The sequence below is a fragment of the Eubalaena glacialis genome, chromosome 7, assembly GCF_028564815.1.
Source record: "Eubalaena glacialis isolate mEubGla1 chromosome 7, mEubGla1.1.hap2.+ XY, whole genome shotgun sequence".
Taxonomy (NCBI): domain Eukaryota; kingdom Metazoa; phylum Chordata; class Mammalia; order Artiodactyla; family Balaenidae; genus Eubalaena; species Eubalaena glacialis.
This window is the reverse complement of record NC_083722.1, coordinates 76,647,890-76,665,088: the sequence shown is the minus strand read 5'-3', so window position 1 is coordinate 76,665,088 and position 17,199 is coordinate 76,647,890. Positions and strand designations below refer to the sequence as shown.

The following is a 17,199-nucleotide window of genomic DNA, read 5'->3' as shown; positions in this document are numbered from 1 at the left end:
GCCCCTTCCTCTCCATTTAGAACACAGCACTCCAGTCTGCATCTGTCACCCCGTCTCCTTCCTCCTTTGGCCTTCTTGCCTGCCTTTCATAAAGACCCTTGTGATTATGTTTAGTGCCCAGAGATTAATCCAGGATAATCTCCCACACTCAAAATTCCTCTCAGTCATATCTGCAAAGTTTCTTTTGCCATATAAGGTAATATTCACAGGTTCTGTGGATTAGGACATGGTTGTATGTGGGAACCTATCATTCAGCCTACCACAACAAGATGATTATAACAGACAAGTATTCTACAATTAGAGAATACATGTTCTTGCCTGGTTCACATGGAATATTACAAAAATTGACCATGTATTTAGCCATGAAACAAATTTCAACAAATTTGAAAGATCGGGTATTATACAGACCATGTTTCTGAGCACAGTGCAGCTATGATAGCAACTAATAATGAAAAGATATTAATTTTTTAAAATATTTATTTATTTTGGCTGCTCTGGGTCTTAGTTGCAGCACACAGATTTTCGCTACAGCATGCAGGCTTTTAGTTGTGGGATGCAGGCTCTTAGTTGTGGCATGCATGCATGCTAGTTCCCCGACCAGGGGTCGAACCCGGGCCCCTGCATTGGAAGCACAGAGTCTTATCGACTGGACCACCAGGGAAGTCCCAAAGATAAAATTTTTAAAAGGAGTAATTATAATAGAAGTTTAATTACTTGAAACTGAACAATAACAATAATGAAAATAATACATACCAAAACAGTGGGGGTGCAGTTACAGTGATACTTCAGAAGGAAATTTATAGGTCTGACTGCTTCTGTTTAGAAAGAAAAGCAGCTGAAAGTCAGTGAACTAATAAGCATCCAACGTAAGTAAATAATAATAAGAGCAGAGATGTTAGAAAAAAGAATATAAAGAGCAGAAGTTAATTCATTAGAAAGGAAATCTATAATGGAAAAGATCAATAAAGTCAAAGTTTTTCTGTTATAGTGGTTAATAGGTAAATCTGTAGTGAGATTATCAAGAAAGAAACAGAAGGCACAAATAAAAAATATTAGGGGAAAGGGAGAGCATACAGAGAAAACAAAAGAATGTAAGAACAGCATAATGCAAATAAATTTGAAAATTTATAAATTCCTAGAAAATGATAAATGCCTAAAAACTGATTCAAGAATAAAAAGGCTGATTAGTTATATCACCATTAAAGAAATTAAATTACTAATTACAAATATTCCTGCATAGAAAACACCAGGTCAAACATTCAAGGAACAGAATTATACATAAACCTCAGCAGTGAATAAAAAAGAGCTCCCCAATTCATTCTTTGAATCTGATATAAAACCAAAACTAAACAAAATATAAACACTGTATCTAGCAGTATATATGAAAGATAATACATGATAACACAGTTGGGTTTATTCCAGGAATACTAGGTTAGTTCAACATTAGAAAAAAGTATTATTCACTACATTGGTAGATTAAAGGAGCAAAACCATACTATTGGCTTAGCAAATGCATTTGATTAATGCTTCAGTTCCCATTCATGATAAAAGCTTAGCAAAGTAGGAATAGAAGGGGATCTTTCCTAACTTGATAAAGGGCATCTCCATTTTCATTGGAGAAGTATTTGTAGCATTCCCCCTACCATAAGAAACAAAGTTAAGAATGTTGTTACCTCTTGGTCAAAGTACTAGCCAGCATACACTGATAACAGTGAAGTTATAAGGATCAGAAAAGAAGGATTTATAAGGATTGCAGTTGATAGATTATTTTTTGAGTTTTCTAGTTAAAAAGCTACAGATAAATTATTAGAAATAATAAGAATAATAAAATGCTAATGTAAGATTATTATACAGAAATCTACTTCGGACTTCCCTGGTGGTCCAGTGGGTAAGAATCCGCCTCCCAATGTAGGGGACACGGGTTCAATCCCTGGTCCAGGAAGATCCCACATGCTGCAGGGCAACTAAGCCTGTGCGCCACAACTACTGAGCCCGCGCGCCACAACTACCTAGCCCACGTGCTCTAGAGCCCATACGCCACAACTACTGAGCCTGCGCGCCTCAACTACTGAAGCCCATGTGCTCCGGGGCCCGCGTGCCGCAGCTACTGAGCCCGCGTGCTGCAACTGAAGCCTGCGTGCCTAGAGCCCTGCTCCACAAGAGAAACCACTGCAATGAGAAGCCCGCACATCGCAATGCAGAGTAGCTCCAGCTCGCCGCTACTAGAGAAAAGCCTGCGCGCAGCAACGAAGACCCAGCACAGCCAAAAAAAAAAAAAGAAAAGAAAAAAAATCTCCTTCATTTCCGGAATCAGCCATAAAAAGAAAATGTAATTTTTTAAAAAGATACGGTTTAGGACTTCCCTGGTGGCGCAGTGGTTGAGAGTCTGCCTGCCAATGCAGGGGACACGGGTTCAAGCCCTGGTCTGGGAAGATCGCACATGCCGTGGAGCGGCTGGGCCCGTGAGCCACAACTACTGAGCCTGCGCATCTGGAGCCTGTGCTCCGCAACAAGAGAGGCCACGATAGTGAGAGGCCTGCGCACCGCGATGAAGGGTGGCCCCCGCTTGCCGCAACTAGAGGAAGCCCTCGCACAGAAACGAAGACCCAACACAGCCAAAAATAAATAAATAAAAAAAAAAAAAAAAAAAAGATACAGTTTACAGTAGCAATAAAACATATACCTAGGTTTAAATTCAATAAAAGATGTGCAAGAGCTTTATGAAAAGATTCGAGGTAATGGAGTCAGAAAAGACTACGTAGTTTCAAATTCTGTCTTTCCTGCTAGCTGCATGACTAAATCCAAATCCCTTCTCAACTGCTTTACAGGCTAGCTGACTTTGGCCGAGTCATCAGCTCCTCATGCCCAGTTTTCTCATTTAGAAAAGAAATGACAATACCTGTTCTGTGTGGTGATGTTAGGATTACCTGAGGGTGGTGCTTATCAAGCTCTTAATAAATAACTAAGTGCTTAATAGGTGATTATCATACTTACCTGGGAGCACATAGTGATTTTGGTTATCCTGATCCATTAAGAAAAAATTTAAATCAGGTCGTTATATACTGTTTAAGAGTTCAGAGAAATCAGCAATATATTTTGTATTTCTATAGAAGTGATTACATGTTTTGTTTTGGTGTTTCTATGATTAGCTTCTACCTAAAAATTTTCTCAGTAAAGGAAAACATTATTCCTAAGGGATGCTATAGATCAGTGGGGCAGAGTCAAAGAGACTTAAAGCTAAATCAGATCTGTCAGTATCAGCCCCGTCTACATTTATACTATCCTAAGCTACATGCTGTCACTTTAGTTCTGAGATCTGAGAATGGCTACTTGCTCCTTTTCTTGTCCAAGCACACATAAGCAAGGAGTCTCAGAAGATGGCAGAGAAACTATTTTGTAACCTTTTAAAGATGGTATAACTTTTACTATGTAACATTCTATTCTATTTCTGTGTAACATTTCTCTGAGTAAACATACAATTTTACTAAGCATTACTAACAGCATCTTTATGAAGCCTAGAGACTATTCTTTTAAAACAAGTATTCTCAAACATATATAGCATAATCTGGAAGGTTGTTAAACGAGCTTAAAAAAATGTTTGTTTCTTCCCCTTATAAATATTTTTTTTAACATCTTTATTGGAGTATAATTGCTTTACAGTGTTGTGTTAGTTTCTGCTGTCCCTTTTAAATATCTTTTATGTCTTTGTAGCTGCACGTTATGAAGAAGGAGAGTCGGAAGCAGAGAGCATTACTTCATTTATGGATGTTTCAAATCCTTTTTATCAGCTTTACGACACAGTTAGGAGCTGTCGGAATAACCAAGGGCAGCTAATAGCTGAACCTTTTTTCCATTTGCCTTCAAAGAAAAAATACCCTGATTATTATCAGCAAATTAAAATGCCCATATCACTACAACAGATCAGGTAAGATATCTTCTACATTACTCAGTATAAATCTGTTTTCTTGTGATTGAGCCTGCACATGTATCTTCCTTTCTAAAATGGATAAAGATAATAAAGGGAAAAATGTTTTTCACATGTCTAAAGTGTGCTTAAATATCACTTCTATATAAAAGTGAGAAATAAATTTGATTAACTACAAATGATGTTCTTTGTACTGCAGTAGAGTCAAGAGGCAAATAAAAGATGTCCCAGCTAGGCATTTTTGTGTCAGATTATGAATGATAAAAAGTCATGCAGCTCAGAATTTAACTGTTCGTTTTCTTATAACTGTGCAAGAATTTCTCTTCTTACACCTTTTATCAGTATTTTAATCACAACAGTTTATCTGCATTTAAATTTTGTATCTGTAGTTAAACCTCCAGAATAAGCATTGTCAGCTCTTAGAGAACTCATTAGCTGAAACAGTACCTGAGAGATGGTTCATCGTGGTTTCCCTTTTCTGTTTAGAAAATGTTAAAATGATCATTGGGAATTCAGCCAGACAAAATACTTGAACCACCACAATATAATTAACAATAGTAGGAAATAAATAATGTTATAAAACATGTTGTTTTGTGACTCTTACAATGTGGGTTAGGTTTTGTAGTATACCCAGATAGAGGCAAGACGCAAGTAAAATTAAATGGGCAAGGTCAGAGTAAGCTGGTGTTTAAATGATGTTTTCATGGCAGATAACTAACTTTCCATACAGTAGGAATTAAAATCCTTGTACTTGCTGGATTCTAGGAATAAGGTGGCCTAACGTATGTTTTGTGGTTTTGCATTTGTAACGTCTGTTTTCCTTATTTGATCAGTAAAGTTTTATGGTGTTTTTATTTAATACAAACTTTGGAGGTTTTGTACGCGAGTAGGTTATAGAAAATTAGTTATTTGGCCTTCTTAAAAATAACATGGAGGGACTTCCCTGGCGGTCTAGTGATTAAGAGTTGGCACTTCCATTGCAGGGGCCCGGGTTCGATCCCTGGTCGGGGAACTAAGGATCCCACATGCCGTGTGGCATGGCCAAAAAATAAAATAAAAATGAACAATAACATGGAAATTAAGGCTGCCTTTCATTAAGAAAATGGACTAGAAATTGTTTTTTGTACTCTTTGCCTTGGAAAAGATGGTGACAGTCTTGTAGATGTTAAGAGGTTCCTTTTTAATTGATTGATTTTTGTCCTTAGTTTCTTTTCTCCCTCAGTCTTTTAAAATTCAGTCTAATTAAGTAGATTAGTTCAAAAGAAGCAAATCCGCAGCCAGCCCAGTCACCTGCCTGCAACCTTCTTCCAAGTTCGACTTTTCTAACATAAGCCTTACTTTGTGTAGGGACTTTATGAGAGTTGGTGTTAGTAATAGCCTTAGTGTCTGAGACAGCTATCAGAATACTTAAGACTTAGGGTAAGTAAAAACCTCAATATTAAGCCATCGTAATTAATTACAAATGTTTGTATTGGAGGAGGAGTAGTGAAGGGACTCTGACATATCTGCCTCTCATTTATTATCTTAAGACTGCTCTTCAGGGAATTCCTCGGCGGTCCAGTGGTTAGGACTCAGCGCTTTCACTGCTGGGGCCGGGTTCAATCGCTGGTTGGGGAGCTAAGATCCCGCAAGCTGCGCAGCGCAGCCAAAAAACAAAAAGGACCGCTCTTCATTGCCCATATGCAACTCGCCTGGAGGTTAAATGTGTATTATTCTAAACGCTCCTTCATGGAGTTGCCAGTACTTTCTCTTTTCTTTAACCCTCATCAAGTGGAATGGCCTCTTTATTTTCTAAAATGTGTAGATCACCATGATTCTTCATTAAGGTAGCTTAAAACCTCCCTGATTTTTATCTCTTCTTAGGGTTTGCATGTTAGCCACTAACAGGATTTTTCTCTTAGGATTTTTGCTAATATGTTTGCTTTATAATTGACCACCTTACTAGGTTCTGTTATTACTTCTTATAGTGTTTTATTCTTTTGGATTTTCAGTTAAATTGTCATATTGTCTAAATATAATGGTGCTTTTGCGTCTTCACTCTATATTTTGAAATTGTCACTTCTAGGCCTCTAATCAGTATCACTGGTAAAGATACCTTGTAGTGCTTGTCAGGATTTTTGCACTGGACTTTCAGGAAGTGTGTTTCATAATTTTCATAATGGAAGATTCTAGCCATGTGTTTGTCTTTCACAGAACAAAGCTAAAGAATCAAGAATATGAAACTTTAGATCATTTGGAGTGTGATCTGAATTTAATGTTTGAAAATGCCAAACGCTATAATGTTCCCAACTCAGCCATCTACAAGCGAGTTCTAAAACTGCAGCAAGTCATGCAGGTATGATTTCTTGGTTTTGCTAAGTTGTTGTATGTATAATTGAAATAATTTTACACATTTTGAGTGTGTTCTTTTAAGATACGTGATTTTCCTCCAGCAATATCACGTCATTCATTTCAGCCACAAGTACTGCTGAATATTTTTTTAAGAGTTTTCAGGACCATGTAGAGTAGAAATAATAGTTTAGACTGGTTTAGCTTTGTGAGTGGAAGAAGCAGGGATTTGTCCCTGGGGAGTAATTTTAGGGATGTCAGGCAGTTTCCCTCTAATCACAGATGATACTCTGTCATTTAGATTTTATTTCTTTGGTTCTAGACTCTGTTTCTGTTAAGGTAGGGTTGGTCCTAGGAGAAGGGACATCTTAAGGCTAATTAATCATTGTACAGTGTCCATGAGTTTATTGAATCCTTTCTGAGGGCACACCTTGGAGCGCATCTGAGGCCATGGGTCTTTTAATATTTATATATTCTAGAAGTGTTCGGCAGAGTGAGCTTGACTCCCAGGGTCTGCTCTGTTTTAGGCAAAGAAGAAGGAGCTTGCCAGGAGAGATGACATTGAGGATGGAGACAGCATGATTTCTTCAGCAACCTCTGATACTGGTAGTGCCAAAAGAAAAAGGTAGATACTCTTCTTATAGCTGGAGACATCTTCTCAGTTTCTTTTTATTTTGTTTTAGATTTAAGTGCAGAAAAGTACAGTTTCTTTAAGCTGTCAAGTATGAATTATCTTATAAGCTTTAACTATTTTATAACATTTAAAAATTCATTTGTAAATTGTATGATTAGTGCTTTTTTTGTACCATATTGGCTTTAGATAACATAGATAAAAATAACTACTTATGTAGCTTGGCAAAACATGTTATTCTTTTTGCTGTACAGGTTATTTTGTTTTAATGTGGCATTTAAGAATGCTCCTTAAATCTAATTTAGGTAATTTCTACACGGTGAATTACAAAAAAAAAATCAGTACTACCACTGTAGTGAAGTAAGTCATTATTCTTACCCGTTTGTTTTTCCTTGTTAATCTGATCTTTATTTGCCATTTTAAGGATGTCAGATTGTAAAATACCAAGTCATAACTTCTTGTAGTTCATAAAAGGTTAAGCTAGATATTTGCTTTTCTTTTCTTTCTAACCTTTCTGTCAACTTCCCTAACCCTTCCTTTTTCTCACGGGTTTTATGGAGGGGGGCCTTACTGTGAGATTCTGAAGTTGGACTCCTGTAAAGAATCATGCAAGACCATCTCTTTTGTCTGCGCCTCCCACATGGAGTTTCTCTGGCCTGATCTTTGTGGAACACCGTATTCTTCCTCAGCCTTAACTGTCTCACCATCTTTGTAACAGCAGGGAGGATACCTTAAACAAGGAATAAGCTCCATCACTAATAGCGGGGCTTGACAGATTCATAATTGAGTGAAGAAATCATTAGTAACTATTAATACAGTTCTGTTCATGTATTAGTAGATCCACTGAGACCTGAGGATTTTAAAAAGTGGTTTAGAAAAGACAAGCTGTCTTGTTTTTCCCTATAAATAGCATTTGGGAAATTTTTTTTAGCTTTGAAAATAACTTTGCTATGCTATGCCAAGGTAACTAAATTGATTGGTGTGCCCTGAGATGTGAGTCTCCTCCATTACTGGCCTATGAATTTCATCCTTCCAAGTTCTTAATTCCTTGTTATACCAGGGACAACGGAGGAAAAATGTGAAACCAGATCAGAGGCATCAAATCAAGAACATCTTTGAGTGTAATTATATAACTACTACAGCATCACCTGTGTTTTCCAGATCAGTCACCAATCAAAGATAAAAACTTCTCAGGCAAAAGAAGGTAATGGAGGCAAAAGTGATGGTACAGTTAGTGCCAACACTGAATGAAAAGAGAGATCTTAAACTAGTTGAGTGTTAAGAAAACAGTTCCAAGGACGCATTAGCCCAGGCCAGAGCCTTAAAAAAATATCTGTGGCTTGTACTTTGTGGGACAACCCAAATAGATTAAATGAAAGTTATTATTCTAAAACCTCCCATAAAAAGAAAAGCATTATGTTCTTGAAATAATAAAATCCCACTTTAGACAAAAAGTCTTTTTGTGCACAGGTTTCTTAGGAAGTGTTTTGTTTAATGAAGTGAAAAATACAAGTAAGAGAAGAACAAATATAAATCATAGCTAAAGCAATAAAATAACATATCTGGGTTTGAAATACAGGCATGAGCACACATTAAGAGGTTGACAGAAGCAAGTCCTATACTTTGGACTGTGACAAAGGAAATAACATAACCAGCCTTTTAGAAGGTAGTTATGTTAAGAGGTTTTGGTAATAAGAAACAGACTTCTCCAGAATTCAGGCAAACATGACAGCCTAGTAGGTTAAGTTAAGCTTATCCAGAGAAGTCAGGGCCAAGTTTTCAAGTACCGCTTGACTTGACTCCTAAGTATTGTGTATGATTCTGTCTTTGCCTTATTTTTTTCGTATCAAAGATTGTGAGAAAAATTACTGCGGGTATGTTCTCTTCATTCTGGGAATGCATTCTTCTCCCCAAACCCTCTACCCAAAAATCCACCTGCTATCTTCCATGTTGAAATGTTCCAAGTATTCTTAAAACCTTTTATCCTTTGGATTGAGTAATCCTCTTTTTTCTCAACCATATTTGGTTTGTACATGACATCCAATGTTGCTTGTTTTGTTCCTCTTCACATGTAATGTTTGTTTCTGCTTTCCCAGGAACACTCTTGACAGTGAGATGTTGGGTCTCAGGAGGCTATCCAGGTGTGCAGTCCTTTTTTATGCATAAACATATTTTTTAAAGTGTAACTTTTATGGCATGGTCAGTAATTAGGTGAAAAGTGCAGCCTTAAGCATGTGAATAATGGTTTTTATTTGGATGCCAGTTTATTTTATGAGTAAAGAAAGCAGTATAGTTTAGAAGTATAGTTAGTAAAATGAGAATTAGCCTAGATATATTCAGGAGCTGTAATTTGTTGCCAGCTTTGCCAGGGGCAGTAAGCCCCCACAGCAGTCATTGTGGCTGTGCTTCTGCAGCAGAGGTAGAGAGGCTGAGAATATGGTACCATTGCCAGTGTCCAGGGGCTGGCGGGTGCTGATTGTCTTTTACAGATTGGGGGATGGTGGAGGGATCTTAATCAGTGTTGACAATCCAAGTGATGTCAGTCTATGTTGGCACCTATGCATTGGGTTAGTGCTTCTTGAGCATAAATACATTCTTCAGTCTCTGATCTTGTCCATGTTTTATTTCTTTAAAAGCATCCATTCTTTTGCATGTTACTTACGATTTTTAAAAACAGCCCATAAGTTGCCATGTTATGGTCCTAGTAATCATTGTGTGGTGCTTTTATTTTCACCTTTGCCATCTGGCATTCATGGAGTGTCAGTTGTTTGCAGAACACCAGACTCTGCTTACAGGTCATAAAGGAGAACGTTTAGTCATCACCTCTACCTTCCAGGAATTTATTGGCCAGGAAAAGAGGCAGGTTAAAAACAAATGAACTTATGTGTGATCACTGTAGTAAAATAATTGTTTAAGGTACACAGTTGTATAATTGTATGGAAGTGTTGTGTGATTGCCCAAATAGCTTTAGGAAATGTGATTTCCCTATCATGCTTTTTCTTAAAAGTTAGATGTTCTAAAGTTATCTTTATGTTGCTACCATATGTAGTCCACTCTACAAAATTACTGTATTATTATCTTCTTCCTAATATTTTCCTTAAGAAAAGTTTTCTTAGTTAGATAGTAAATTTAAGGAAAAGACCATGGATTGTATTTCTTTTATATCATTCATAGTATATGGCACTGGTTCTGGGTAGTAGTAGAAGAAATAGAAATGTGGGGCATCGTGGAGTAGTGTTATAACCCTGAGCGCTAGAGCCTTACTGCCCAAGTTCAAATCCCAGTTGTTCTTATCAGCTGTGTTCTGAGCCTCATCTCAATTTCCTCATCTGAAAAAGGAGTTGATGACATTACCTGGATAGGATTGCTGTGAAGACCTGATTGCTTAGTATGTTTAAAGCCCATGGAACTGGGCCTGGATGCAGTGAGTACTCACTAAATGTACTCACTCTGATTATTTTCTGGCAGTATTTCCTGCTGGCATCAAGACATGGTAGATTTCATTTTGTTTTTAGTCAGATGTTACTAGTCTGGGAAAATCCTTAAAAAGGTGAGTAAAAAAGTCCTTGAAGACTTGCAGATGAAATATAGAAAGCCTTGTAAAAGAAGGAACCTTTGGGTTTACTTAGCTTCACAGTAGGCACCACTGAAGGTCTAGGGCCAGGGAGTTAAATGCTGGGAGACTTTGAAGCCTGTGAGCAGGGTTGACTTTGATTAGAGAGGCCCTTGGTAAGAGCTAACTTTTTATCATCCACTTGCATGATAAAAGTAGTCTGGTGATTATCAGCTGATTCAAGTCTCAGTTCTGATTAGTCACTTTATGGCCTTAGGTATTCACTTGAGTCTCTAAGCCTCTGTTTTTATATCTGCAAAGTTGGGATAATAATTGTACCTGGTTCTCAGAGTTTGAAGATTAAATGATAGTGCTTAGCACAGTCCCTGGCATGTGGTAGAAGTGTTAGCTGTAACTATAAATAGGAATCTGGTGTGTATATCCAAACACAAATACATACATAATAAATAATAGCTTCATAGGAAGGATAATGATAAGGACATTTGAGAAAGTGGTCAGCCACAAACTATGAAGGTTAGGACTAACACCATGGCATGAAAAATTAAAAGGAAAGATCAGATCTAAAAGCGCTATGGAGGTCCTCTAGGAGTTGGTGATAAACTAAGAGAAGCAAAAAGTGACATTGGTTTCAGTGTTTAAGGCTGGGTTTAGGGGTCAGGTGGTGGTCCTGGAAAATCAGGGATTCAGAGCGAAGCCCCTACTAGCTCATAATCTTCGTGCAAATTAGGAAAAGCACCCATTTCTCTTGACTTTCATTTATTGGAAAATTGCTGTAATATACTGATTTTGTTAGCACAGAACCAATTATGGCCCATCTCCTGTAAACTTCTAAAACTGTATATTTATTATGTGTCTGTGACCTGAATTGACATCCCCTTAAGTATGGCACCCTTAAGTGCATAATGATAAACAACCTTGGTTTTGAACCCCCGTAAGATGTATTTTATCGAAGTATCTTTACAGGTGCTGATTAAAAAAGAATGAGTATGCCAGTTACAAGGTCTGGGATTTAATTATATGCACCTTTCCCAAAATAGGGAAGAGTGAACAAACTGTTTATAGTTACTAGTCTGAGGGAGGAAGAGAGGATGTTCAAAGAAGAATCTAAAAATCAAAGTGACATTGAAAACAGTAACCAGAAAGTATCACATAGGGAAATATGGTAGCTGTCTTTCAAAGTTACTTTCAAAAGTGTGGATATAATAAGGTTCAACATCATATTGGAAAAGGATAAAGTAAATATACCAGCCACCCAGGCTAATACAGTTATAAGAGAATATGAAGTTTAGCTCTGAGTTATTTCTGGCAGTCAGATTAAAAGTAATGGGCCTGTGGGTCTCGGTCTCAAAGGCAATGTAAGGATCTGGAAAAATGTAAATAAAATAACAAAACTGGATGAGTTCAGAGAAGATTGTTTGACCCTAATGACAAAAGTTTTGCTTGCCTTTGAGGATGGAAACCAGTTACATATCACTCTCTTGAAGTGAATGATACAAATGGAGAAAGGATACTCTAAGTGTTATACGTCCTAAAGCAGTAAATTTCAGTTATTAGACCAGTTACCAAATTCTGTGATATCAAATTCAGGTTCTGAAATTTTTCTTTAGAGGCTTCTTGAAGGCTAAAGTCATCTGTGTTCTAATCTCTGCTCAGATGTGGAGCTCTGTGATGTTGGAGCTTTGTCCTGCATTCCCCTTTTATTATTCACTTGCTAAAATCCTGGACTGAGAGAGTTCTTCCTCTCACATCATCCCCTCAGGATATGCAGGTGTTCAGGAGTGGTTGTCATAGGAGATGGGACACTTCTCTTTGTGTTTGTTTGTTTGTTTGTTTAAGGGAGAACTGTTAGTAGGGAATCAGCAGTCTTATTCCACTTTTGCTCTGTTCTTAAAAAATATATTTCAATTAATAACAGCATTTCATTTTCTTTGGCATTAGACAAGATCTATTTTCAAGCATTGCATTTCATAAATATTCTAAACACGTTTGTCTGGTGTTCTTGGGGGGTGCTCCTGCCAGGGTCACTATGTTTTAACTATTCTGAAAAATTTCCTAATATTTGCTTATAGCTTCCAGCATGTTTACTGTGTTTGTGCCATACATAATCAATACATTATAATCATTATGAAGCACCTGCCCACAAGATTAATTTGTTTTATTTCGTGTTCATCCTTATATCAAGAAAACTGAACCTGTTCTCATTTTCCCCCTTTTCTCCCTCCCCCCTCAACAGTAAAAAGAACATTAGAAAGCAGCGAATGAAAATCTTGTTCAATGTTGTTCTTGAAGCTCGTGAGCCAGGTTCAGGCAGAAGACTTTGTGATCTATTTATGGTTAAACCATCCAAAAAGGACTATCCTGATTATTATAAAATCATCTTGGAGCCAATGGACTTGAAAATAATTGAACATAACATCCGCAATGACAAATATGCAGGGGAAGAGGGAATGATAGAAGACATGAAGCTGATGTTCCGGAATGCCAGGCACTACAACGAGGAGGGCTCCCAGGTGAGGACGTGTGGGAATCCTGGAGTAGGTACATTTTCTTTTGATCTTGAGAGACCAGGTCTAGAGGCCTAACTTAGGCTGCTCTTCTCAGTGACTAGCTTAATATTTTGTCTTTTCTTAATTATTTAAAATGGGAGGCAGGACACTGTAGAGGTTAAAAGTTTATACTCTGTACAGTTGTCCCTCAGTATCGGGAGTGGGGAGTTGGTTCCAGGACCCCTGCGGATACCAAAATCCACGGATGCTCAAGTCTCTTACATAAAATGGCATAGTACAGTCGACCCTGCGAATCCCATGGGTTCCATATCCATGGATTCAGAGCGTCAAGTGTAATCTGACATCCTAGATTTGAATCCTGCTCTGCCAATCCCTGTGTAAGTAACTTATCTTTTCTGAGCCTCATCTGTAAAGTGGAGATAATAGCAGTACTTTGCATCAGGGTTATTATAGGATTTAAATGAGACAATATTTACAGAGCATGTAGCACAGTGCCTGGTATTCAAACACTCAAATGAAAGCCAAGGACAATAAAATCTTTCATCATCATTATTATTACTATCCTCAGTAGCCATACTTCTCTAAGGATAGTCTGGAAAATTTTATAATTATATAAATATCAGGATATTCCCAGTAATGCACCTTTGAATAATTGATTTTGTTATGAAGCATCTTGATTTTCAGTTGTCAGTAAAGCTAAGATACATTCTTCCTTTCATATTTTTTTCTATTTCATGTCCTTTACTTAATTTTTTTAATTTAGGTATAAGTGACATGTTTCAAGTGAACAACATAGAGATTTGATATTTATATATATTGCAAAATGATCACTGCAGTAAGTCTAGTTAACATCCATCACCATATGTAGTTACAAATTTTTTTTCTTGTGATAAGAACTTTTGAGATCTGTTCTCTTAGCAAGTTTCAAATATGCAATACAGTATTATTAACTATAGTCACCATACATTATTATCCCCATGACTTATTTATTTTATAACTGGAAGCTTGTACCTTTTGACCTCCTTCATTCATTTTGCCCTTCCCCCACCCCCACCTCAGGTAGCCACCAATCTGTTCTCCGTATCTATAAGCTTGGGTTTTTTTTGGGGGGGGGAGTGTTTTTAGATTCCATATAAGCGAGATCATACAGTATTTGTCTTTCTCCATCTTAACTTATTTCACTTAGCATAATGCCCTCAAGATTCATCCACGTTGTCGCAAATGGCAAGATTTCATTTTTTTATGGCTGAATAATATTCCTGTGTGCGTGTGACATTTTCTTTATCCATTCATCCATTGATGGATGCTTAGATTGTTTCCTTATCTTGGCTATTGTAAATAATGCTGCAGTGAACATGTATTGGGGGTACATAGATCTTTTCTGAGTTTTCTTTATCTACTTTAAATCTCCCAGAAATAAAAGTACATTGTCAAATTGTTTATTTCCTTTCTTATACTATTACATTTCAATATAAAATAAAGTAGGCACTGAGGGTGCTTGTGATCAAAGAAACGGTTCTCTCTGTCATAGAGGTTTACACTGTCCTCAGTGTCATTGGCCAATGTGCCACTTGTCTGCCACTGGTAAAGAAAAAAGCCACCCTTAAGAGAGGTTGCCAAAGAAGAGAGGTCAGTTATTCCCTCAGCCCCTCTACTCTGGGGGCAGTCAGGGAGGAGAGCCTTTGTGGGGGCAGTGGGAGGAGGCAGCTGTGGGGGCAAAACAGTTGGGTGCGTAACCTTGTCCTTGGCTCTGTGTTACCACCTTCGGCCCAGTCTTCATAGAGAGAGAGCCTCAGCAGGGATTGTTGCTTTTCACAGATCAGATTCCAGGCTGTGAACGCACACTGGTGTTAAATCCCTTCTAATAATGTTTGAGATGTTTCTCTCCAACTATCAGATGGTTGTTTTTTTTTTAATTTTTTTTTTAAATTATTATTTATTTATTTATTTTTGGCTGTGTTGGGTCTCCGTTTCCGCCCGAGGGCTTTCCCCAGTTGCGGCAAGCGGGGGCCACTCTTCATCGCGGTGCGCGGGCATCTCACCGTCGCGGCCTCTCCTGTTGCGGAGCACAGGCTCCAGATGCGCAGGCTCAGTAATTGTGGCTCACGGGCCCAGTTACTCCGTGGCATGTGGGATCCTCCCAGACCAGGGCTCGAACCCGTGTCCCCTGCATCAGCAGGCAGACTCTCAACCACTGCGCCACCAGGGAAGCCCTATCAGATGTTTTTAATTTTTAATTTCCATTGAGCTAAGTCTGCTACCTTGAGGGTCCAGTGCAAGAGAGATTTATGAAGAAACAACACATGTAAATATATTTCAGAACTTCTGCAAAAACTTGCAATGATTCTGGTACAGTAGTTCTCAAACTTTAGCCTGCATGGGTGCACATTAGAGTCACCTGGAAGACTTTAAACAACAAACCAGTTGAGGCTGAGGCCCACCCCACGGAGATGTGATTTTGTTGCTCTGTAGTGATCTGAGGCTTTACTTCTTTATTTCTCAACTATCCTAACTTATGTTTTTAAAACTTCTTTATGGATGTGTATTATACTTAAGTAGAAAGCTTCTTAGAAAAATAATTTTAATTATATTTGTAATTAAATATAGGTGTACAATGATGCGCACATCCTGGAGAAGTTACTCAAGGATAAAAGGAAAGAGCTGGGCCCACTGCCTGATGATGATGACATGGCTTCTCCCAAACTCAAACTGAGTAAGGCAGCCTCACACTTCATTGTTCAGTTCAGTCCATCAAGGATAGATTGCTGATTTACTGAAATAATATTTAATTAATTGGTGAATATAATTGAACTTGCACTCCAGCATGGAGTTTCTTAATTCCTCTCAAGCACTGTCTTCTGTATTTTAAGTAAACATAAAAGCACGTGAGGAATAGAAGAATATAATGTCAAAGGTTTTGCTTTCTTGAATGCAGTGGACATTTTGTAAATGTTAAATAGTAAGAATAGATATTTTTTCTACATGTGATGCCTGGAAGCGTATAGTGGCAGATTTTATTTTCTTTCTTTTTTTTTTTTTTTTGTATGTTTGTTTGCTGATTACTAGAATTAAAAATGAGTCCCAGTAGTTCCTCCTAGACAGAATTTGATAGGTTAGAGATGTCTAGCCACTGTACTGTAAGTTAACTTGGCTGTCTTTTGAGTGTAGTCTGTGGGTGGTTGTTTGGTTGAAAACTGTGAGAGAGAAGAGAGACAGCAAAAACAATTAGTACCATTGGGCTAGAGAAGAGGTTTCTGCCTTATTTAAAATATATAAGTAAAATAGATACCAAGCAAATGACAGTGGTGTTGTCAAATATTCTTTAGAGTCATATTTGCTGAAAAGGGAAAAAACAAACAGACCCTGATTTTTTATATGAAATGACGTAAACTGAATTTACAATAGCTTTGGGTATGATTTATTGCTAAGTGATCATTCCTTTTTGTCAAGCCATTCATTTATCTCTTCATGGAATTGTAAAAGCATACAGAAGGTTTGCAGAAATGAAAACCTTCTAACTTACAGGGATATAATGCCTTTTAAAACTAGAATTCATTATACAAGTTGAGTTAGGAAACTAATGACAGATAGATACTTTAACAGTAACTAAATATATATAAATACATTTTTTTTTAAAGTTCAGGGAAAGGAAATTTTAACATGCAATGTTAATTTTTTCATTTCTCAATTTTATGAAAAATTCAAAACATATGTAAGTATAAAGAATAGTACAATGAATCCCTGTCTATACCTGTTACTCAGCATTTATCAAGATTCTGCCATACTTATTTCCTATCTTCCGTTTTTTCCTTCTTTTTTCTTTGTTCTGAATTATTTTAAGCCAAATCCAATCATGTCGTTTTATTTCTACATAGTTCATTATGCATCTCTAAAATATGCAGGTATTTTCTTAAATAACCATGAAATCATTGTCACACCTAACAAAATTAGGAGTTTCTTGGTTTCATCTAATACCTGACAAATTTTCAGATTTTACTGATTGTCTCACAAATGTATATTTATAGTCAGTTTCTTCAAATCAGGATCTAATTAAGTTCTATATATTACATTTGATTATTTTGTCCTTAAACTCATAGTTTAGAGCAGTCCCCCTCCTTTTTTTATCCTCATGGCCATTAACTCTAGAAACCTGGTCACTTTCTTGTGCAGTCCAAATTTCTGGATTAGTCAGTTCACTTCCTTGTGATGTCAGTTAACTTTTTCCTTTATCTCC

The 17,199-nt window shown here is 37.3% G+C and overlaps 1 protein-coding gene across 17 annotated transcripts in view; it reads left to right on the top strand.

The window, feature by feature from the left end:
• Positions 1–17,199, top strand: part of PBRM1 (polybromo 1) — a 105,889-nt gene that overhangs the window by 36,052 nt on the left and 52,638 nt on the right. For 9 of the 17 annotated variants that reach the window (XM_061196964.1, XM_061196950.1, XM_061196961.1 and 6 more), the window contains exons 12-17: positions 3,712–3,925; positions 6,119–6,260; positions 6,781–6,878; positions 8,981–9,025; positions 12,692–12,968; positions 15,573–15,678. In XM_061196964.1, the coding sequence (XP_061052947.1) occupies positions 3,712–3,925; positions 6,119–6,260; positions 6,781–6,878; positions 8,981–9,025; positions 12,692–12,968; positions 15,573–15,678 (882 nt within the window). The remainder of the gene's footprint in view (positions 1–3,711; positions 3,926–6,118; positions 6,261–6,780; positions 6,879–8,980; positions 9,026–12,691; positions 12,969–15,572; positions 15,679–17,199) is intronic. The other 8 variants (XM_061196967.1, XM_061196965.1, XM_061196963.1 and 5 more) reach the window with 1 other exon arrangement.